Consider the following 23244-nt stretch of genomic DNA (forward strand, 5'->3'; position numbering starts at 1 on the left):
CTTCTTGTCTTTGGATTAAAACAAAAATGATTGTAATTCTGCTGGTGTCTATGTCAACAGTGTTATACAGTGGTAAGTGGCAGTGTATTTTTATGATTATTTGACATTTATTTCTAAATACTCTTTTAAGTATGTGCATTTAGAAACAATCCTTCAGAAGCACACCTTCTGTACCCTCAAACCTAGTTGTTCAACACCCAAATGCACTTAAATAAGGTTATCTATGGAGTACTTATGAAACATATTTTTATCAGGACTTACAGTGAAGCGAGAAACATTTAGTGGTCTTAAAAATATAACCAAAAATTGCAACTTCCCTTCTGCTAGCATTTGGTCATTATTTAAGTCCTTTAGGCAACAAACAATTTACATATTACATATAAAGAAATTCTACTCGTTAAATACGTGTATTGTCTAAATTCTCCATCTATTCAGTGCAACCTGAAACGTAATTCATGTTCAGCTAAAGCTCCTCCTTCAAATTTTACTGAGAATAGTTTCTTTTTCTTCATCTGTTTAGATTTTATTGTCATGGGTGAATGAGTTTCCCACAGGGGTAGGCAAACATTTCAAATTTCTGCAGTCCCTGCACTGTGTAGGAATGTCATTAAGAGTAGCAGTGTGCAGGTGAAGAGAAGGATTCTTAGAAAGTTTAACAACATTTCTGGTCACTCCATGGGATTATTTCTAAAGGGATAAGAAAGCTCAGGACCTTGGCATAGACAAAACTCTGCACTGACCTACTTCAACTTCACCAGTTGCCCCTCTTCTAAGGAGCTGTGTGTATTAGAAGTCAGTAAAAAAACAGGTTTAACACAAAACACATGGCCTAAAATATATTGATGAAACTGAACCTTAAGACTCCTACTATACGAACAGAAATCGGGAAGAATATTAGTATTTCACACTGCAGTGATAAAGAATGCCAAAATAACAACAACATTTATTCATAAAAAATAAAGGTCTATTTAGTCCCCAGGTGTAAAGGGGACTATATATATGGATAATCTCTAGTGCACTCAAATATCAGGACACTCAGAAAGTTTTCTCACATAACATTTGAAAGAGATTTTCCCCCAAACTTCAAAAGGCTGTGCCACAGATTCACTTCCCCCAGCTAAACAGAATCGGGGCACTAAGATTTAAAATGTTACCATTTTTAGGTTTGGAGAGGATTATTGATTTCTATTTATGTGGAATCTATTCTGCTGATATCTGCTTTGAGACTGAAGCAAGTATCTGTGCATGAACGAGCATCTTTGTGAGGAGATAATGTGATTTGCCTTGAATAAATCAAACAGGCTGTTTGCTGCACCCTGACTTTTCCCAGCACAACCAAGATTTCTTCTCCCCAAAGGTTATAGTGACGGCATCCATGCCCTGCATTATGACATTTTAATTATCCATGATTGCAAAAAACAACTGGAGTTGCACTGATGTTTTTTTCATGGGCTTTCTTCAGATAACACTTCATAAAAGCGTTGTCAAAGTAGCAACATCACAGACATGGTCCACAAACATTTTTACATTTATCTGAATGTTGAAAGAAATTCTGTGGATAAAGTATACAACTGGAAAGCCCAAGAGCTGATATAACATACAAGTCTCCTCAGGACATGTTACAAGTCATTTAGTGGGTTTTAGAGAAAGGCAGGACGAGTTGACCTCCCTGGGGTCTTCTGAGGTTTAAAGGATTTGTTTTTGTAGTGCAATTTTTCATTGGCTATACAGGGAACAACGTAGGACCAATAGTCCCAAAATACATGACAGCAAAAGAAGAAAAGAGAATAATTCACCCAGAAAGTATTTTCTCTTGTCCCTCCTCACACAATTTCAACAAGATTAAACAATCTTGTTAGCAAACATTGATTCATTGATCTTGACTTAGTGACAATTAGAAATATCGTTCTTCATAATGAAGGGATTAGAAGAGCCAAAGGTTGACCAAGCTGCTGACCCTGTGGTAGAGATTTTTCCTCAGGGGAGCTTGAAACATTTATGTGTTAATTGGGTGTGTGCAAATTAAGTTTGCTGTGAAGAACTAAGTGCGAGTGGAGGATGCTGGAGCAATCACAATTTCCAGCAGTCCTGTAATGTGGCTTTATCAATTCTTTCTTCTGTCTCATTTCAACTCAATGGGATCTTAATGTTTTCCAAAATTTTGCTGAAAGGACTAAATGGTCAAGGCTTTTCATCATAGACAGCGAGTTTGAGCCATGGTGTTATGCAGCGTGTCAAAACCCGACTCTAGATAGAACATGGGGGAAGGATGTTTGACAATTGCAGAGGAAATACAGGCTTTAAGCCAGAAAATAAGGGGCAGTTTTTCTTTAGCAAGCATGTGTAGAAATATCCTTCATTCAATGCTGTTTATTTTGCAAGGCACAGCATTATTTCGCTTGAATCTGAATTCCTCATGGGTGTCAAGCTTTCAACAGACTTGTTCCAGTTCTGTGAAAAGGCCAGCCTTTATCGGGACACTTTTTCTGGTTTGTGGAAAGCAGTCCATTCCCCTCAAACCTGTTGTGATGAAGGACATTTCTGATGGATTGCTGTTCATCTAAAAGCTTTTTGTTGTGACCAAGACTTTCAGGAAAAGAATAACCTGCCTCAATCCCACATCCATGTTCTGCCACTGAACTTGAGAAATGAATTTCTGGAGGCATATGACTGTTACCATGAACATATTGTTCACGCCACAAAAGCTGTAGACACCCTAAGACGACCCTTTTATACAATCAAAAAAAAAGTCCTATTTTTTCCTAATCCTTTGCTAAACATAGAGTTAAGCCTTATATCTAAAAAACCGACTACTCCGCTTTGCTCTCTTACACCTATATTTATTGTAACAGATCTGCAAGATAACTGTCAGATCTTTCCCATAATCTTTCATAGAGAAAATGGACAGCTTTCCTAACGCCAATTATTCTGAGACATAAGCTGTGCCATGAATTTAACATTACTTTTTTTTCTTCAGTTTTTAGATCCTCAAGACAATAAATACCCTTGACTTATTATGTTAAATAAAAAAAGTCAGGTTTAAATAAATCCAAAATAACACACTCTCTCCTAAAATTGTGCAGAAGACAAGCACAAGGAAAAAAGTAGGGAGAAAACAAGTATTAGATTTAACCCTAATTCAGGACATGGCAAAGAGAAAAAAAATTAAAGCATAGGAAATATACAACAGCATCTTCAAAAGGAAAAAGAGATAATTAACTTGAGAAAGAAATAGTGATAGGAAAAGAGGCAATAAGGCAATAGGCAATAAGGACTCAGAAAAAAAACCCTCAACTTCAAATAAGTGAAGAGCACAGGGTTACAGAGTAGAAATATTTGCAGCAGTGAAAGTATTTGGGCAACTAAAACAATTTTATATGATTCTACTGATTTATCCCAGTAGGTGCTACTGTTCAGAAGAGCACAGAAATACAAGGGTTGGCACATCCTCATTAGCAATACCTCATTTTAACAGAGGACTGATTTTTAAATTGAAGTCAATGTCAAGACTTACCAGTACGCTTTCCTGGGTGCAGATGGAGCTAAGCAAGTGTTTCGTGGCTTTGATAAATCAGCTTGCTAGTGTAGGAAGGTATTCAAAATGCCTGCAGTGTATGTGTCATAATGAAGTATATGTTGTTGGTTTGTTGGGTTTTTTTTTAATTTTTAAATCTTTTTTCTTCTCAAATTTGTTTGCTGACATAGGTGGCCAAGAATTGGAGCGGCCAGCATTCTTGCCAGAGCTTCTTAACACACCTGAAAGAATCTTGAGTAAGAATGGTTTAAGCTTTACTTTCTACAATGTTGCATGGCAGTGGAGAATCACTCATACACCCGAAGCATTGTAGGGAAGTGTGCTGATAGCAAACAGCTAGTAATTCTTACCTCAAAATGGTTTAAGCAAGACCATGGGCAGTCTGGGGACAGTTCTTGTCAATTATTTTTTTAAAAAGAAGTGTGGTTTGTTTATTTTTTTCATTTAGACAATGCCACATTCTTCAATGGAGTCTTTCAAAATGTGGAAAGTGTTACACTATTTTTTGGTAAGTATGTGTTCCCGTTGTACTTGAGTACTGAATAGAAATCCCACGGACCCTGCTTTTTCCTATACTAAAAAGGAACAGGGATTTCTGAGTCTGTAGATTTCCCCAAAGACTGTTCTAATACTAAATACTGCTGAGTGTCAAGCATTCTCCTGCTGAGAGAGTTGGGGTTGTTCAGCCTAGAGAAGAGAAGGCTCCAGCGAGACCTTATTGCAGCCTTTCAGTACTTAAAGGGGGCTTCTAAGAAAGATGGGGACAGAATTTTTAGCAGGGCCTGTAGCAATAGGACAAGGGGTCATGGTTTTAAACTAAAGGAGGACAGATTTAGACTAGATATCGGGAAGAAATTTTTCCTAGTGAGGGTGGTGAAACACTGGCACAGGTTGCCCAGAGAGGTGGTAGATGCCCCATCCCTGGCAACATTCCAGGTCAGGTTGGACGGGGCTCTGAGCAACCTGATCGAGTTGAAGATGTCCCTGCTCATTGCAGGGTGGTAGGACTGGATGGCCTTAAAAGATCCCTTCCAACCCAAACTGTTCTATGATTCTATGATGGCTCAATGTCCCTGTGTTACTGCCTTGTTTAGGCTCTGTGTTCACATGAACATCACCCATGTGTGATCCACACCTGGCTTACCTCTGTTTACCATGAATTTTATGGCTGTTCTCTTTCCAGACTGCCTGGGTTCTCACTTCACCTGGTTACAGTCCATCTTCACTAACTTCCCTGCTCTGCTCAACTTTGTGAACAAAATGAAGTGTGTTACTGGATTTTGTCCCAGGGATTTTGAAGACTATGGTTGCTCTTGCCGGTTTGAGATGGAAGGGCTCCCCATGGATGAAGCTGATGAGTAAGTCTTAAAAATGAGATGTCCTCTTCTGCCCAGACTGGTTGTCAGTGCCCTCATGCTCTGATGATCCGAAGCATAACACTTGCCTAAATGATTTAAGGACAGTTGTAAAAAAACTAGAAGATTTATTCAAAGGGTAAATCCCACACCATCTGGCTCTGCTTTATCTAGTCATCACTCACTTGCAAACCTACAAAAGATAACTTCAGCTCTGGTTTATCAGCCCTGTCCTGTGTTATACTTACCTGCTGGTGAGCGGTATCTTTCTTCTGGGCCGACACCCCATGCCAGTTGCCTTACAGCATGGTTTGGAAACAGATGAAGTCGAGGTGGTCATAATCCACAGCATGTGATGATCCACTTACTTTTTTTTTCTCATAGCTCGGAGTTTCTCTTTATTTCCCCACACTTCAATGTGGAGAAATACTCCCAGCCCACAGACAAAAGCAGAGCCCCCCACACCTGCGTATAATTCCACCAGTGCAACTCTGGTGGCACAGCTGGTTTAAACTAGTTGCAAAGAGTGGTCACTAATGCAACAGAATAAGTAGGCACTGTACCCGTCTCCTTGACATGTCTTACCCAGAGGTCTCTAAATGTTTGTGAAAAAAACCTCATTCATTTCTTTGTACCGGGGAATTCTGTCTCATACTTAAATTGGTGCCAAAAACTGGAGGGGCTGTTAATAATGTGAGTGGGAGAGCATTAATCTGATCAGTTTAGTGGGTTTACAATCTTACCAAACTGTCGGTACTGGGAGCTGTGTAATACATCAGCAATGTAAGCTCAGAGTGGACTATAATGAAAACGTTGGCATCGGCGGCGGGGGCAGATTTAAGCATCAACAGAATCAAGTTACAGCTAAGTATTACTTCAAGTTAGGAGGTTAAGCAGATCTTGCCCTGAATATCTGTGTACATGCAGATGTTGTAAGACACTGGAGCATCCAGGCACAGAGAACAATGTGACTCGATGGCTTTTCCCGGTACCATGCACCAGGATCAAAACCATCCAAACTCCATTCTGTGGAGGGATATTGCCCCAGACTCTGACTGGGCTAGTGAGAAAAACTGTAATCTCAGGCCAAGGCCATTCAAATGGTTGTTCACTTATGCCAGCGGGAGGTGTGAAAAGAAATTCAAAGAGAATCAAGATCCATCCATGTCTAAATAGAAAAAAGGTTTTTCCAACAATGTAATGTAATGTATTGCTTCCCTGAGTGAAGACAGCAATGGCTCAGAAAGGGCTAATGCCTATAGCTAGATAGAAATGAATCCATCCACTTTCCTGCACAGGATGGCTGGGAAAATGAAGATCTAACTGCTACTGAAGAAAAGCTATGGGACTTCTTATGAAAGGTTTTCTGAACAATCATGATGACATGCTGAAATTAGAGCTCAAGTCAGTTCAATGGATTGATACCCAAAGAGCTGAGTACCTGGGCTTTCACTTTACTCAGCTTCATTTTAATGCAGAGCAGCATAAATACAGAAACAGCAGAACTATCTATCAGCAGTTTTGTGCTGAGAAACATCCACAGAGTCATTTTGTGTTTACAAATTGGTTAGCAGTCCTGCGCTGAGGTTTCCTTAGCAGCATGGCAACCCCACTGAAGTTTGCAGTAAATGGACACCGGTTATTGTTTTGCCACTGAGACAGATATGACCTTGGTTCAAGAGAGCCTCCAAACAGGTGGCTTCTACATGTCTTTCTCAGACACAGTTCCCACAGTGTTGCAATATGTTCACTAACTTTATTTCTTAGAAACTAGATTGGATTCTTGGATTTTGTCAGTCCCCCTTCTGTTCCATAACAAAGGGCTGAACATCTCACTGTAGGTTTTTAAGGCATTGGAAAATGTGCCCATAAGCCCAACCTTTTCCCGTCTCCCGCAGTAGCTAATTGTCACATCTAAATTAGGAGCCTAGTCTACCTCCATAGTCCATGGGGAAGAGAAGCATGACCAGAGGACAACCCATGCCTTGCAATCCCCGGCATGCAAAGGGAAGGCAAGTAAATTTTATGATCAACTGTTGCATTAAGCGTTGATGTAATAGTGATGCTCTAAACAAACAAGAACTGCCGGGAGTTCGTATTAGACTAATTATGCAGTTAGAGGAGCTTTCAGGTGCTAACAGCTCAATAGATGTCAGGCAGAGGAAGAAGAGGGTCTTGAGACATTTCATCAGCTATATCTTTAAAACTCTGTTCTTGATGGAGCTTACAAACTTCAGCCTCACCTCTGAAACAAGGCACTGGGACAAGTAGCGTTTGTGGTGTGGAGGAACCATCAGGGCCTCTCTGCTGAATGCCATTTGCCCTCACCTTTGTTCAATACATTCCTGCAGTCTCCTAGACCAGTTTAGAGCAGGGAGCAAAAGCACTAACAGGCAGCAGAGACACCGGAGTGCAAGAAATTGGGCTTTGAAACTTCATCAACTGGGATAACGCTGCTCATGAGCTGTGATCCGCTGCTGGCAACCTGAGCAAACCTCATCAGTGATGTCTTTCACCAAGTCAAAAGTTGGACTGCAGTTAGGACTTGGGACTAAATAATTATTTATTAATATAGTATGTGGTTAAATATTAAATGACTCCTAAATATAGGAAGTGAGAAAGTGAATGTGTAGGCTAGAAGGGAGCCTAACAGGGGCAGGTGTTTGCTCCTTGCTCTGGTCAGAGCAGGAGTGTTTCCATCCACCGGTGAGTTCAGTGCATATGCAGGGCTGCAGGTGATGTATCATTGTTCATTGTCATAAAGACACATTCACCGTGTCTTTAACAAAAATCCCACATGAGCTTAATTAGAGTTAATTCCTTACATGGTGATCATTAACCCTTGCTGGCATTAGATGCTGGTCTTGAATGTTAATGTTGTCTTTACCTTCAGCGTGGGCAAGACCAGCGGCAATTCAGTAACAGACCCATGTTCTGAGTCCATTTCTCTGAAATGAGGGTATTTCAATCTAAATCTAACAGTAAGCCCCTGCTTAACTTATGTAACAATCTTATATGGGGTAAATGATGACTGAGTGTTTTACCCGTGTTTCGTTCATAGCTGATGTCAGTGCACACAGGTGTTGCTGTGATATAGAAGTAGATGGCTTGCCTGTTCAAAAACAGCCAAAGAGAAGAGAGGATTGACGAAGAGCTTGTTGTTTTAGTTGACTTTTCATTGCTATTCACAGCTAAAGTGGCCATGCAGGCATTTGGGGTTTGCATGACAGCAGGGGTATAAGAAAACACAAGGTTTCTAACTGCCTTTGTTGCGTGGTGGTAGGAGAAAGCTGCTTTACTCCAGTGAGAGAAAAATATTTCGTGGCCCCTTCCCATAGCTAAATGGTGCATTTTAATTCTGATTGTTGCAGAAACAGAGGATAATGCTGCACATACTTATATAGTCTCAATGAGACACAGGTATTCACAAGGTGTTGCAGAGGCACTGACAGTGAGTGCCCGGTTCTGCATACCTGTACTTATCCCACTAGAATGACTCAGGGAAAAGCAGTACTCAGCCTTTCTTGTGGCTTTTCTAGAGACCACACTGAGGACCTCTTTTTCTCTTTTGGCATCTTCTGCATTCTTGTGTAAGAGTGACACCAAAGCACTGCAGTCTGATCTTGAACTGAAACTAAATTGTGTTAACTTTGTGTTATTTCATTTTTTAAGCTGCTGTTTCCAGCACCGCAAATGCTACGAGGAAGCAATGGAGATAGAGTGCACATGGGATCCATCAAAGATTTCTACAGATCTCAGCTGCTCTACTGAAAACCTGACCTGTGGTAAGATAAACCTATCGCAAGAGTTTAATACTGGAGCCTCACCATAACTGGGAACTTTGTTCTGGTCTATCTACCAAAAGTCATATATAAACTAAACAGAAACCGCCTCCAAGGGTGGATTTTCAAGGGTTTTTCAGGGAAGACCTGAAAAACAGTCCCCTTCTGAAGCTTCAAGGCCAGATTTTTATATTCTTTGAGGGATGAGATTCTCTGTTCACAGGGTCATATACACTCCTCAGATACAATAGTATCACCAACAAGGGCAAAGACCATTATAATAGGAGCTGCTCCATGCAATACTAATACAGTCCTGGCAAGTGTGGAGTGGGGCTCTTTAATGCCTAATCAATTTTAATATAATTTTTCAGCATGTATTGACTCTCATGACCACATGATTTGAGGATACCAGGAAAGAGGAGCAGAACCCCCAGATCAATACCCTTACAAATTGTTTAAATGACAATCTGATCCAGTTCCCTTTTCTCGTTTCAAATTAAAACTATTTTTGCTATTTAGGCCAATCTATAAAGGTTCAAGTGCATTTAAACATCAATAGGGCTTTTTTGGCTCTTTCCATACTTAATAATCAGATAACATTTTATTGAAACTAAAAAAAAAAAAGAATTAAAAAAAATAGTCCCCATCAAAAATGTGAAACATAAGTATGACAGCTCTGAAAGGTCAATGGTTTTTTTGAAACCTTGAAAGGTAGAAGGTTTTGAAGTGGGAAAAAAGTATTTCCTGGGAAACTGTTATAAGGAGCAAAACACATCTTACATGAAAGGTTTGGCTGGTGGACTATGACTTCTTGAGGTTAGGAGAAATATTTTAATGAAGTCTGTGAAATGTCAAACTTGGTATCAGCTGGGTTAAGTTTTTAATGGAAAAACTAGAGGCAGCAAAGCAGCGTTCTGTAGTCCTCACTGCTCTGCAGAACGATCTGGCACAGGCAAGAAGTCTCTTGCCAGCCATGCCAGGCTACACCGGATGGCGTTTTGAAAAAAAACTGTCTTGGACTATGAAATTTGACTGTGTTTAAGGTGAAGAAGCACAGTTTAAATAGGTTTGCACTAATGAGTATAGACACAAACCTTACAGGGAGGAAAATGCAGGAAGCGGAAAAGATATTTCAATAGTACCTTGTCTGGATTTTTGTTTTATTTCCAGAGGCTGGGGATCCCTGTGAACAGCTGCTCTGCAACTGCGACAAAGATGCCATTGAATGCTTTATGAACGCACATATTAACTCTTCCTTGAATGGGCTGGATGTCTCCTTCTGTCCGTCTCCAGTTACAGGTAATAATAAGGATCGGATCGGTTGCCAGTTTTTCTGCTGGCATCGAATTTGACCCAATGAGAATGAAGCTGGGTGCTTTCCTGCACTAAATCTGGCAGTCTGTCCTATTCTCCATTTCCATTTTCCGCTACTCAAGTGAATGCCAAGAGAGAAGAAAAGGGTGGACTAATTGCCATCCTGGAGCAAGTCCAGGAGAGGTTACAGAGCTGGTGAGGGGGCTGGAGCACATGATGAAAGGGGAGGGGGCTCAGGGGAGATCTTTTTGCTGTCCTCAATACCTAGTGGGGTATGTAGAGAAGATGGAGCCAGACTTTTCCTGGAGGTGCACAAGAAGAGGACTGGAGGCAAGAGGCACAACTGCAACAAGGAAATTCCAGTTAGATATGAAGAATTTTTTTTTTTCAGGAGGCTCCTGCCAACCCTTGTGAGGCTCTTGCCAACCTGAATGAATGGGTGATACTTGGGGTGATTAGTGACCCACTGAGATCACTAGCAGGAATGCCAAACTGAAAATATTGCTAGCTCAAATATCCCCTTAAATCATGCAAAAACTAGCTTGAAAGGGGAAAATAGACACACTCTGCTCTGTTACTTGGTTTCCATCTTGGAAGAAAAAATCCTCTCTGAAGATGAAGGGGATATTTATCTCCATTGTCATACACTGATCTGTGCTCTGTAGCTGAAATTACAGCCTTGTAAGACTGAATACCTATCCTGTGGGAACAGGGCTGGATTAAAAACTTAATTTATATGGATTGCAATCAAGAGCATGGCAGGGGGAAGACCTCTGAACTCCCAAGCTGAGACAGAAGTGAAAAAGCAATGCTAGTTTTTCTAATCCTTTGGCTCATATTCACACACCCCAGTGCTAAGGACAGATATACACATCTATATCATGCTCTGGATGCATGCATCCCCTCGAGAATAGGTCAAGGGAGAAGAAAATGCCACAAGAAAATTTGCATCAAAGCCAGAAAATTGTTTCGTGTAAGCCAGTAATCCTTCACTGGGATCAGATGGCTCTCATATAAAGTATGGCAGTTCCAACACATTACAAATAAAGGTGAAATTGTTAGGTGTTAACAGGAAAATCATGCTGGTTTTCCACTGCTGATAGTGATAGGTTCAACTCTAACTCACTGAATACCTCCATTCATTTTAGGCTCCCTGATTATGGGAAAAAAAAATCCTTTGAATGAAACATTTTTATTTAGTGTTCACTCATGTTATTATCTTTCTGTGTAGGTGTTCTGTCCAGTTCAGGCTTTGGAAAAAAAAAAATCCTATCTGACAAATTTCTACAAAAAGGATTTTGGCAGATTTTTATTACAGAGAAAAAAATATGAATGAAATGGGAATATGTTTGCCTAAACCTTTGCTTTAATAGGAGTAAATTCAATGAACTCCTGATTTGTTGCACTCAGATTAGTGACAAACACCCTTCTCACATTTTAGTCTATGAGAGAACTTTCTCCTTTTCAGAAACAACCAGCCAGAGAGAGATGACAACACTTCACACGGAGGGTATGTCCTTATCTCTGTAATTCTTTGACTGGAGTATGTTAAATCAAAATAAATTTATACTCAGAAAAATAACATGAGTATTTTGGAAGCTATGAATTCCTTTCTGAGAAGCAAAGCCAAGTTTTAGAAAGTTGTCAAAATATGGAAGGAAGATAAAAAAGCCTAATAAACTAAGGCACCGTTGTTGTGACAACCTTTTACATAGGTGCACAGGAAAATTTCAGCCAAATGACTCCTTTTTCTGAGAAGGAATTCAGAAGAGCACCCTGAATCTCATTAGAAATGATATAAGAAGAAACACACTAAAAGCAACTTAAAAATATTTTCAGATGGATCCTTTTCTATTTGCATGCACATTTAAGGTCTTCTTCAACAAGGTTCCTAGCCAAGAGCCTGGATTTAAACGTTTACATTTTCTGTTTAAATGTTTAATTCTTTTTTTCATACCTTCCCTATAGGCCATGTATTTAAGTACCTGCTGAAATGGGAATTTAAAGAATGCTGATTGCTAGCCAGTTTCTGTTTTTTAGGTTGAAGCTCTTTATGATAGAGACTGAGGGATTATTTTTTTATTACACTGTATGCTGCTGAGTAGAATTTAGTATCAGGAGTGAATAAATATTAAGGCAGGATTTTAATACTGTACCCATACTTCTGGTTTGCATTAACTAGGTTTGTACTTGCTATATTTATATCATATGATAACTGTACAAAAAGCACAACAGTAGCGATAGTTAGAAATAAGTTCCTTTCTGATGACTCTGATCCTGTTATGCCAAGACCCTCCTCTCTGGAGTAAGAATGCTTTTATTTTTGCAGAGCTCCTTCATCGTGGGACTGACAAAACACAGGCTGCAACTGCGTCCATGGAAGAAGGTTTGCAGCTTACAGTGCCAGAAGCACTGTTTTCGTCTCCCAAAAGCTGAGAGAGTAAAATACCAGAATAAGCTTTTTGCTTTCTTTCTGTCCTTCTAAAAGGGCTGATATAAAAGTAGATATAATGTTCTGATGATCAAACTCAAGGCAGAATGAGAAGGTGCAATTTTTCAACTAGTGCTTAACCAGTGTTTATAGTAAGTTTCCCAAGCGCTGAGAATGAGCACGCTACGACAAAACCTGTTTTCATCTCAACAAACCTTTTTTTCCCCTGGGAACACAGGTTGCAGCAGGTGGGCTGTTTGGCAGAGACCTGCTGTGTGCGTGCCAACCACTAGACCCACAGACAATTGCATATTTGTTGTCTTTAAAGAGACATTTAATTATGCAAGATCAAGCAATGGCATGAGGAGAAGTTGAGCATGGTTCATTGCAAATGAGCCAGCAGCTTGATGGTTTATTTACTTGGAACATAGAGATCCAGGTTGAAGTCCCTCTCTGGTGCCTCTTGGGTGAGTTCCTAAACCACGAGACCAAGTGGTTCTTCTGACAATCTTAATATATTTCTGCTACAGTCAATAGCTATCTTATTCAGGAACGGATGCTTGCAAAATCTCATCGCTGCGGTAGGAGAAAACTATTCTCTTCCCACCTGTGCGGTGTACACTACAACACAAGAGGCCATGGAAAGAAACCATCCAAAGCCCTGGGTGGCTCTGGGAGGGCATGCTAGTAAGTGAGGGCCAAGTGATACAGTAGTGAAATACAGAAGGAGACCAGTCTTAGACCATCCGCTGCCTGATGTAGCTAATGCACTCTTGTCGTGTGGCCCCATCACAAGCAAAGCCATACTGTCACGTACAGAGACCCCGTATCTGCCAAGCACACAAGAAATGTTCACTGGATGGGTGCGACCAAGCCACTGCTCAACTCAGAGAAACTCAGGAGTTATTTTGTGGGAGAGTGGAAAGGTGGAAAGTTGCAATTTTGAGAACTTAGGAAGCTGGTTTCAATCTGTAGTGTGCTCTTCTGTGTTTCTCAAAGCAAGTCATTGCCCTAAGGGTGAATCTGAAATATGCAAAACCATAAGGAATTTTGGTTTTTGTTTTTTTGGTTTTTGTTTTTTTTTTTAAGAAACAGTGCTTCAGACTTTAACAGTTGGGTATTTTTATTTTAAAAAAAGTGCTACACCTATCTGAAAAGGCTTTATGTCGAGTGTAAGTGCTGGCTATTCCTTCATATCTCTCCTGTATTATTAAGGTCCACTTTTTACCAAGTATTTCTTGTTCTCATGTAACAATAGCTCCAGTCTCGGTTCATGTTTTTCTAGCTGCTTCTGGGAGGCTTGGTAACAGAAAACTGAGAACTCCTGAAGGAGCACGTGCACCTGTATTTGCACATCTGTAGCAATCTTTTACTTCCTGAGAAAACGATTACTTCTGCTCTCGAAAGTAGCATAGCTCATCCTAAGGCTCAAAATATTGCCAAAGGATAAATCCTGTATTAGGAATTTTAGAAAGCTGAAAGCGTATCACAGATAACTTATCTAGTCAGACTTCGAATGAAATATTTGCAGAACCATTTGCCATTTAACTAGCTTTCTCCCCAGTTAAGCCCATAGGAGCTTCACCATTGACAAATGCGGAAACCGCATTAAGCCGAAGCTAGGTACTACTCAGAAACATGTTCAAAAGCAAAGAAAGACATTCATCCTCACATCACAACATCCTAACAACAGTCAAAAAGATGTAGAGATGATTTTTTATAATAATTTATGTGTTTATAATTTATCAAAATGTAGCTGATCATAAACAAAAAAAGTTTTTCCAGTAAATAAATAAAATAGAGGTTAGGGAAGTATTTCAGCTTCTAGCTGCCCGTCCACACCTGACTTTCAATGCAGGCAAACATGAGTTGCTCACAAGGAATGCGGCATCCTTCTGTGCACAACACAGAGATTTTAGAGCTAATTCCCTTCAGTGTATTTGTCTGTCAAATTGACTTAATACTGAATTTGCCTTTTCAGCCATCCCATTTCTTTGTTAGTGTAAAGGACGTTATTTGAATGCAGCAATGAGATTCTATCAGTATCACTTTGTCTACAACGATCAACGCACCACGGAGAAAAATGAGCAAATCTCTATACATGAAATGCCCTAGTCTCCCTGCTTCGCTGAAAAACCTCTTCTCAGCAGGTTGACATCTCAGAAGAGTCTGTGCTGGCAACTTGTTTTCTGACTTTACATTTTCTGTCTTCCACAGTGATTTCTTTTGAGCCCAGTGAGATGGTCCTGGGGACTTCCAAAGCTGGAGGTAAGAGTCTGATTATACTTTTGTTGATGAATCAGTCACTCTTGACTCCGGGTGAAAACAGATTTCTGGTTCATGAAGCTTTACGGTGTCACCGGCAAAAGTCTGCAGCTCGGGATTTCTGGATTATACCCCTAGTTCTTCTGCTGACTTGCACATCCCTGAGCAAACCGCTTTGTTTCTCCTAACTGCCCTCTTTATAAAACAAGGCTAGCAGTGATGTCTGGCTAAGCTTTATGATGTTTTCAGTAAAAGCCACTCCAGAAATGCATTGCTCTGCTTTTTGCAGTTACCACAAGGGACCACAGAGGTACAGCTCCTGCTCCCTCCATCCCCTCGATACAAGGTCAGTGACTCTCAGCTTTCCTTTGCCCTTGGCTGACACAGAAATACTTAATCTTAAAAGCATCACGGTTAAAAATCCGTGCATGGTGACAACAGGGCTGCCGGAGAATCAAATTTAGATCAGGGTCAGATAGCAGATACACAAACAATAAAACCAGACTGAGAAGTATTTGCTCTCTGTTGCCTCCAGCCACTCATTTCCACTGCTCACGCAAGTATTTGTGAAAACCTCTTCATATAAAGTTTTCCAATATAATGTTGGTCCTTTAAATTACATTCATATCGTCTGCTGCCAGAAGGGTTCATTTTGATTTTGCCTCCTCCTTTACTATACAGAATATCATGGAATTCTTTCCCAGTGTAGAACCGACTTCAGCTTTCACACTGTTTTTGCTTTGAGCACAGCCACACCAGTAGCTACAGCTGGAAGTGGAGCACTTCGGTAGATCTGGGAGTTTTCAGTGGCCTCTTTTTTGTAGGAAGGATCGTTCAGGCAGACTGAAATGCACCAGAAAAATGTCAAGGAACACTGAATACGGCCAGTAGAAAGTAGACATTTTTTGCCTTTGATTCCATTGTCTGGGCCATGTCTCCCACCCCAGTACAGAAATACGGCATTGCTGTACTAAGCACTGGTCAAAATCACTAAATGTTCTCCTCCATTAACTTGAACGCACCAGAAAATCTGTCTGTTGTCTTGGAGGTCTGCATGGCTCTGGCAAGATTATTTGTGCTATCTATTCTTAGAGAAGTGCAGAATTTCCCAATCTCCAGTTTTATTTTCTGCATCTAGCAGGAATCGCTTTCATCTTAACACATCACTGTCAAACAAAGTGGCATAAAATCTGCACCTTGCTAGCTATTAAAACTACCGTATTGCTATTGCTCCCTTTCTGCACCTTTCGTGGTATCCCTTGTGTTCTTACTTGTACTTTCATTTTTTTAATCTATTCTCTTATCCTACGACAGGTTGTTTTCAATACATACTAAAACCAGGACTTCAGAGGAACAAATTTAATGAATTTGACTTTAATCCAATTAATCATCTTAGCCAAGGAATTTAAAATGAAGGGTTTAAAAATGTGAAAACACATGTTCACTAGTATTTTCAAAGTATTTTGTTTCTGAAATGACACATTCTTCATATTGACATTTAGAAAAAATGAAACCATTTTATTTCCTTTTGATAACAGTATTTTCATTTACATGTTAGCTTATATAAGAAGTGAAAGTTAAAAATGAAAGAAAAAATATTAAGTAATTCCCATATTAAACAAAATATTCCTGGTTAACAGTAAAGCTTCAGATAACCTAAAAATAAATACCAATTTAATTTTTAGGCTAAAGAATCTCCTTAAAATTGTATTTCTATTAATCCTCAACTTATTTTCTCCTCAATATTTGCTTCTGGTTACAATGAAGCAAATTCTTCAGTTGCCCAGCTCTGCATCAGTCAAACAATTTTCTACCTTCCCTAATGCTGCTATCAGTTTTGGTACCCTCATGTAAATGGACACTTTACTCAGAAAATGACATCTCACTTGCACTTTATCTCTCACTATGGCTGACTAATCAGTGACCCATAAGATTTTCAGCAACTGGCACAACTCTTTACCTCAGTGTGCAACATACAAAATTAAAAAAAAAAAAACAGTAGTTATACTGGTTCTGCTTAACCAGCATCTTGTTTTCTGAAAGGCAAGGAATGTGAAGAAATGACCAGTGTGGGTCCTCTTTGCCAATCTTCATTTTGACTTTTTTCCCCTATGACCCTCAGTTCACATGAATTCTGCCTGGGGATATTACTCTGACCTTCTATCTAAAATGAAAATCTTGCTGTTTATTGCTCCATGTCTTCTTCCACTTTCCTCTTTCTGTGTATTCAGAAGAGGATGGATTTATGGAAACTGTGGTCCCAGTGGAAGAGATAACCACCTCCCCAGCCTCATTCCCAGGAGATATTAACTCAGCGCAAGTCAAAATTGTCCCCACCGAGAAGATTCTTGCAGGCACATCTTCAAGGACAAAAGAAAAAGGCAAGTAAAAACTGAATTACACCTATTCTAATTTACATCACTGCCCTGTTCCTGTTCCCAGCTATCTGAGGATTCAGAATTTTTCACAGACGTGTAGAATAACACTATTTTATTCCTAAACTTGGGTAGATTACATAGAATACAGGGTGCACAACACTGACTGCACTGGGAAGGCCAGTTCACAGAAAAAACACTGACCAGGAAAGGTGAACTAACCATTAATGAACAGTCTTCCAACTATGAATTAAACAAATGTTAGAAGATGGACGATTGCTTATGGTTCAGAATATGCACTTTTGGACACATTACCAAAAGAAGACTTGACTTTACCTTCGCAAATCTACCCCATGCATATGTCATCTCCAGAGACAAGCTCTGCAAGGGGTGACCAGAGCACAGCTTCCTCTGGAATAGCTCTGGAATTGGTGCTGTCTGACACAGGACCTCACAAACCTGCAGGAAAAGGTAAATGATGTTTTGTTTCCCAGTTATATCTAAGGAAATATTCAGCTACCTCTTTATTAGAAGGTAGGTGTATATTACGTATAAAGATTATAGTCATTCTAAACCAGTTAGTTAGACAAGAACATATGTATTGGTATTTACAAGAACAACAGGAGATGCAGGCATGTGCAAAAGCTTCCAACAGTTTAACCTCCTCCACCAATGTGTTATCATTAATACTTACGAAAACTATTTACGATTAGGTTATAAGTACATTTTTCATACAGTCCAAGATCTAAAGTGAGCTCAGTGAATGTTTCCCATTGCTTTTCTTTTTAGGCAGTCATTTAATCACATCTTTGAGTTACTTTATTTTACAAGCAGCAGAAGCAATAAAAGGAACTTCCCCTGCTCCTTCACTCTGACCTCTTGCCAAACTCTTGCCAGAGTCGGCCTTTTTCTCACCATTTCTGGTTCTGTTCCAACTCCTGCCTGGAGTTCACAGAGATCCCAAGACATTTCAGACCTGTCACTGCTGCAAATCCACACTCACGGACGGGCCCATCCATATTGTTAGGCTTCCCAATGGGGAGAAGCTGTCCCAGAACGGGAACAGAGCAGACATGAAGAATCAACCCAGCCTTCCATCAAATTGGAAAATTTGATAGGATACATCAGCTTTCAGAGTGTGCACAACAATGCATGAACCTGGGGTTCGTTCTTGGTGAAGTAACATGAGTGAGCAAAGACCCAAACAGGCATGTGGGCAGAATTTCCTACTGAGGGAAGTAATCCAGGGCTGTCCCTGAAAGAAGCAGGGAGAGTCAGTCTAGAGCTGCAGAAGGGAAGAGGGATTACTCCTGGGAGCAAAAAGCATGCACAGGGAACAGCAGCTCACCCTCTCTCTCCCCCAGTCCAACCACCAGCCCCTTCAAGTCCTTTCCCTGGCAAAAGGTCCTAGAAGAGGCCCCTTTGACAGTGTTTTTCCTGACATGGAACACACTCTTCTCTCAAACCTTAGGGATAATTCCCATAATATCAGTTCTTCCTGAGCGGTTGAAGCCACAGAGGTATTGGAGTTGGGACATGGAGATGCCAAGACCTCGCCAGCACAGTAACATCAGATCACTCCTGCATTTGGGACAAAGACATCATAGCTCTAATTGAATTGCAGTTAAAAGGCATGAATGTGATACCTGAGATGGTCTTTTCTGGTTTGTAAGATCAGGAAACAATTATCTTTGAAGTGAAAGTCCTTTGGGAAAGCAACACTATTACTGATTGCTCTGTGATGGTAGCCAAGCTTTATCGGGGCAATTTTTATAAGCAAACCATGAAGGAATCATGGACATCTTAGTCCTAGTATACCTTTAATGCTAGGTGGAAGGTATTTCAAATGAAAAAAAAAAAAAAGTTATTGTTTCCTCCAGCACAACATAGTCTAGCTATCACTGTGCAAGCACAAGAGCTTAGGACTCTATTTTCTGAATTAGCCAAGACAGAAGCTACTGAATACTCAGCTAGCTTTGAGTATTCTAGAAGAAAAATTTAACTGTGAAGGATTACAAAGAATTGCAAAGTACTTTCATTGCAATACAATTTGACTTATAATTTGTATCTTCATAGGGTTGTCTCTCACCTTTAAATATTTTTCCCCCATTTTTGCTGCCTTGGTCAGTAGTATTCTAAGAGCCATAGGTCATGGACTGGAGCAATAATTTAGAAATACTAAAATGTTGTCTTTAAAAGTTTCTGATATCTCTGAAAATACTTCTCTCATCACAAGAGATCCTCCAACCAGTGAAAACATGAGGTGCCAAGTAACATTTTTCGTTTTATAGTATGTGAGCGATTAACCTTTCTGCAAGAGAGAGGACATGGAAGAGTGGAGAGGGAGCTGCCCCAGCTAGGAGAAATGCTGTTCTGTTTAACTGAGCGATGCCCAGAGGAATTTGAGTCTTATGGTTGCTACTGTGGCCAAGAAGGAAGAGGTTATCCTATCGATGCACTGGACAGGTGTGGGCTCTTCTCTAATCTGCCTTTAATTATGGGTATTATTGGGGTGCCTATGGAGCAACAAAGATCAGTATACCTTTTGTTGGGCCTTGTATAGCTACATACCAGTAGCCAGGCCACATTTTGGAAAAAAAAAATCCACTTAAATGCATAAATAATGAAATACTCTAATGATGTCAATAAGACATATTCTATCATTGCATCAGTGTTTTGGAGGGGACTTACTAACTGAATTAAAATAAGAAAGAAGAATGATGTAAATAGAGCAGAAGGAAGAGTATATCAAAAGAGACGAGGATAAGGGTTGCTGTGAGACTTGGCTAAGAGACAGTTTGGAAAGTGATTTATGAACAGAAGAGTTAACATACATCTGTGCCACACTGTCCTTCAGAAGAGAGCACAGCTCGAGAGAGACATGCCGCAGCCAACTCCGTGCTGTCATGGTACAACTGACAGAGAGGAGTAATTCTAGAGTAATGCAGAGAATTCAACCAAAGGAATCTCATTTAAAAGTGTTGCATTCAGAACTGAAAATCTCTCCCTGTGTGAAAGTTCATAACAGTTGGGACAACATCAGGTCTAAGTATAGCATTTAGTATACAGCACACACAATATTCCTACACTTGCACACAAATAAGACTGCCTACGGATGATCAAGCAGGCTACATGAAGGCTAGTCAAGGCTCCAGCTATCATGATGCAATTTTCAGATTTTCAGCCAACAATATTTGAACACTTGAAGACACTTCTCATGGAGGATGAGGTCATAGCTGCGATAGGACAAGGGGTAATGGTTTTAAACTAAAAGAGGGCAGATTCAGACTAGATCTAAGGAAGAAATTTTTGACAACAAGGGTGATGAAACACTGGCACAGGTTGCCCAGAGAGGTGGTAGATGCCCCATCCCTGGAAACTTTCCAGGTCAGGTTGGACTGGGCTCTGAGCAAGCTGATCGAGTTGGAGATGTGCAGGGGAGTTGGACTAGATGGCCTTAAAAGGTCCCTTCCAACCCAAACTATTCTATGATGATTCTATAGTTACGATTGTAATTACATATCTTAAAATTAAACCAAAACCCACCAAAAAACTACAGCACTGTTAAGCAAATGATACCAAAGAAATTAGGAAAGAAGTTGTGAAAGTAGAACAGGCATAGGAGCAGAGTAGGAGCAGGTTTGGTTTTTTTCTTCCTCCTGATGGAAAAGATTTTTCCATTATATGAAAAATTTTCTCAGTTTTAAACAGCATTGAACATAAACAGATAAAATAATTGCGGGTATTCTGTGATGCAGGAAGAGCAACAGTTTTCAGCTGCATGTTTATTTTAGGTGCTGCTTCTCTCATCACTGTTGTATGGAACAAGTTAAGAAACTTGGATGTCATGCAGAAAGAAGTTCAAGATCTGAAGTTGTGTGTTTTGATCATAAGCCAAAATGTAAGTTTGGGTTAGAGGAAAACTTTATGTCCTGATGACAGTGTATCCTGATGACATTACAGCCTGAATGCCACCATGCCTGTGAGCTGCTAGAGCTGAGTATGGGGACAGAAAAATTTGGCTTACAAAATGTTAGCAATGCTTAACTATAAAACTGAGCTTTTTTCCTAGTTGAGATAAAGGTTGTTACACCACTGTATATGATGTGTCCAGGTCAGGCTGAGTAAATTACATTCAGATATTTTATAATTGGAGACAGAAGTCAATTGTTGGTGTCTATACATTCACAAATTCAACTAAAGCTAGTGAGACCTTCAGCTGCCCAGCACCTTGGTGTCAGGCTTCTATTTAGATGACTAAAGGTGAATTGGGAGACTAAAATTCAGTGCAGATTTGAAAATTTTCTTTTCAAAATCTCATCTGCCTATGGAAAATTACACACTGACTAATTGTTATTGCTTTCAAACATTAATTCTGCAATTTCTTTTTAAGGTATTGGTTGGAGCACGTGTGAGAAACTACTATGTGCTTGCGATAAGACAGCAGCCGAGTGCATGGCTTCTGCCTTCTTTAATGAAAGCCTTAAGTTTCCACACAGGCAAGAGTGCCAAGAGGAGAAAGTCTTATGTCAAAGAGACCCTTATGAAAGGCCTTCAGTCGGCACAGAAACAGGCACCGGGATTTCCAGCTCCGAGGAGAGCAGCGAGGAGGAAGGTCCACTGTGGAGCGTATTAAGAAGAGCAAAGAGGGAGACACGCCGTCCCATTGGTAACTCCAGAACTGTGCAACATGAAGGCAGATAACCAACCACCACCATGCACTTGAGAAATGGCATGGAGACTTTCACAGTCAGCCATTGCGTACCTTACTCTTTCTTGTCACTCTACATGCTGCCTTACACTTTTTAGCACACAATGACATAATCGTAGACTAGTTATTAAATGTTAGGCTGTAAAACGCCTTACTGTAGTGAAGTCGGCATGATGGACCATCTATTTAGGTCAGATATTACCTTAAATAGTTACTTGACAGTATTCTGTATAATTTCATTTGATTTCTACGTAAAAACTGTTCTGATCAATGACTGATTTTTGTTAACTGTGTAGTTGGTTCAGGCCAGATCTTGCTGATGGTGGCTAAGCATTTCAGGTTTTTAATTAAAACAATCTGCAACTACTCCAACTCCTTTTGCAAACATTCTTCTTTTACTGAGCTTAGTATGAAACGTCCAAAAGAAAAGGTAGGGTAATTACATGAAAATTAGTTCCTTCTTCCCTTCTTATCTAATTGCAATTTTCAACCAACAGAGTTTCTGGTGGTCAATCAGATCATGACAGTAATAGACACTTGATGATCTTAAAGGTCTTTTCCAACCTTAATGATCCTGTGATTCTATGATTCTATATTCCTTGCCCCAAAGCTGTGTGCTATGTATGGTTATATCCAGTTTTGAGAGATTTCAGGATGCTGAAGGGAATAAATTAAAGGTTCTGTTTTTTCCTGGAATCAACTAAAACTGATGTATTCTAAAGTACATAATGTAAAGCTGGAATAATGCTTTTTGCTTTTTACTGGACGCAAGTTTGTTTGCTTTTTATTTCTAAAGTCACCACTCATAATGTTCACCAGTTATCAGACAATAGCAGTATAAAAGGATATGTACTTCCTTTTACTTGATAAGGTGCTAATTTAGACTATGCTTTGATCATAAAATATTGCCACAAGAAATAAAATTACTAGAACACGACTACTTAATTACAAAGCTAAACAGCAAAAAACCCCCAACTAGGGTCAGAATCACTAGCAACCTTGTTTACTTTGATACAAAAGATGCACACAAAGATATAATCTTTAAGTGACTTTCTTGTTAGATTTCAGTTGTATAGCACACAACAGTGCAAATACACAGTTTAATCCCAGGAGATGACCTGCATAAAATGGCATATAACATTTTATTCAGTGGGATTACTGGTATTTCCATACTTTCACTGAGCATGTATTTGCAAAATCAAACCCAGGTACTTACTCTGTGAAGGTTTGACTTCTTGATCAAAAGCAACCATATAATTTTCACAGAATCACAGAATCACAGAATCACTAGGTTGGAAAGGACCTTTAAGATCATCAAGTCCAATCACCAACCCAATACCACCATGTCCACTAAACCATGTCCTGAAGCGCCACATCCACACGTTTTTTGAACACTTCCAGGGATGGCGACTCCACCACCTCCCTGGGCAGCCTGTTCCAATGCCTGACCACCCTCTCAGTGAAGAAATTTTTCCT

The 23244-nt window shown here is 39.9% G+C and overlaps 1 protein-coding gene across 1 annotated transcript; it reads left to right on the forward strand.

The window, feature by feature from the left end:
- Positions 1 to 3376: 3376 nt before the first annotated feature.
- On the forward strand, positions 3377 to 21761 carry OC90 (otoconin 90; the record flags this gene model as incomplete). The annotated part of the gene is made up of 10 exons (XM_082015062.1): positions 3377 to 3771; positions 3984 to 4043; positions 4719 to 4893; positions 8563 to 8675; positions 9843 to 9971; positions 14635 to 14736; positions 16866 to 17063; positions 19349 to 19523; positions 20852 to 20958; positions 21451 to 21761. Exons 1-10 carry the CDS (start codon positions 3378 to 3380, stop codon positions 21759 to 21761), a joined length of 1764 nt encoding a protein of 587 aa, XP_081871188.1. The 5' UTR covers position 3377.
- Between the last annotated feature and the right edge of the window lie 1483 nt (positions 21762 to 23244).

Source organism: Phaethon aethereus (assembly GCF_964289735.1).
Source record: "Phaethon aethereus genome assembly, chromosome: 2".
In the NCBI taxonomy this organism is placed as follows: Eukaryota; Metazoa; Chordata; class Aves; order Phaethontiformes; family Phaethontidae; genus Phaethon; species Phaethon aethereus.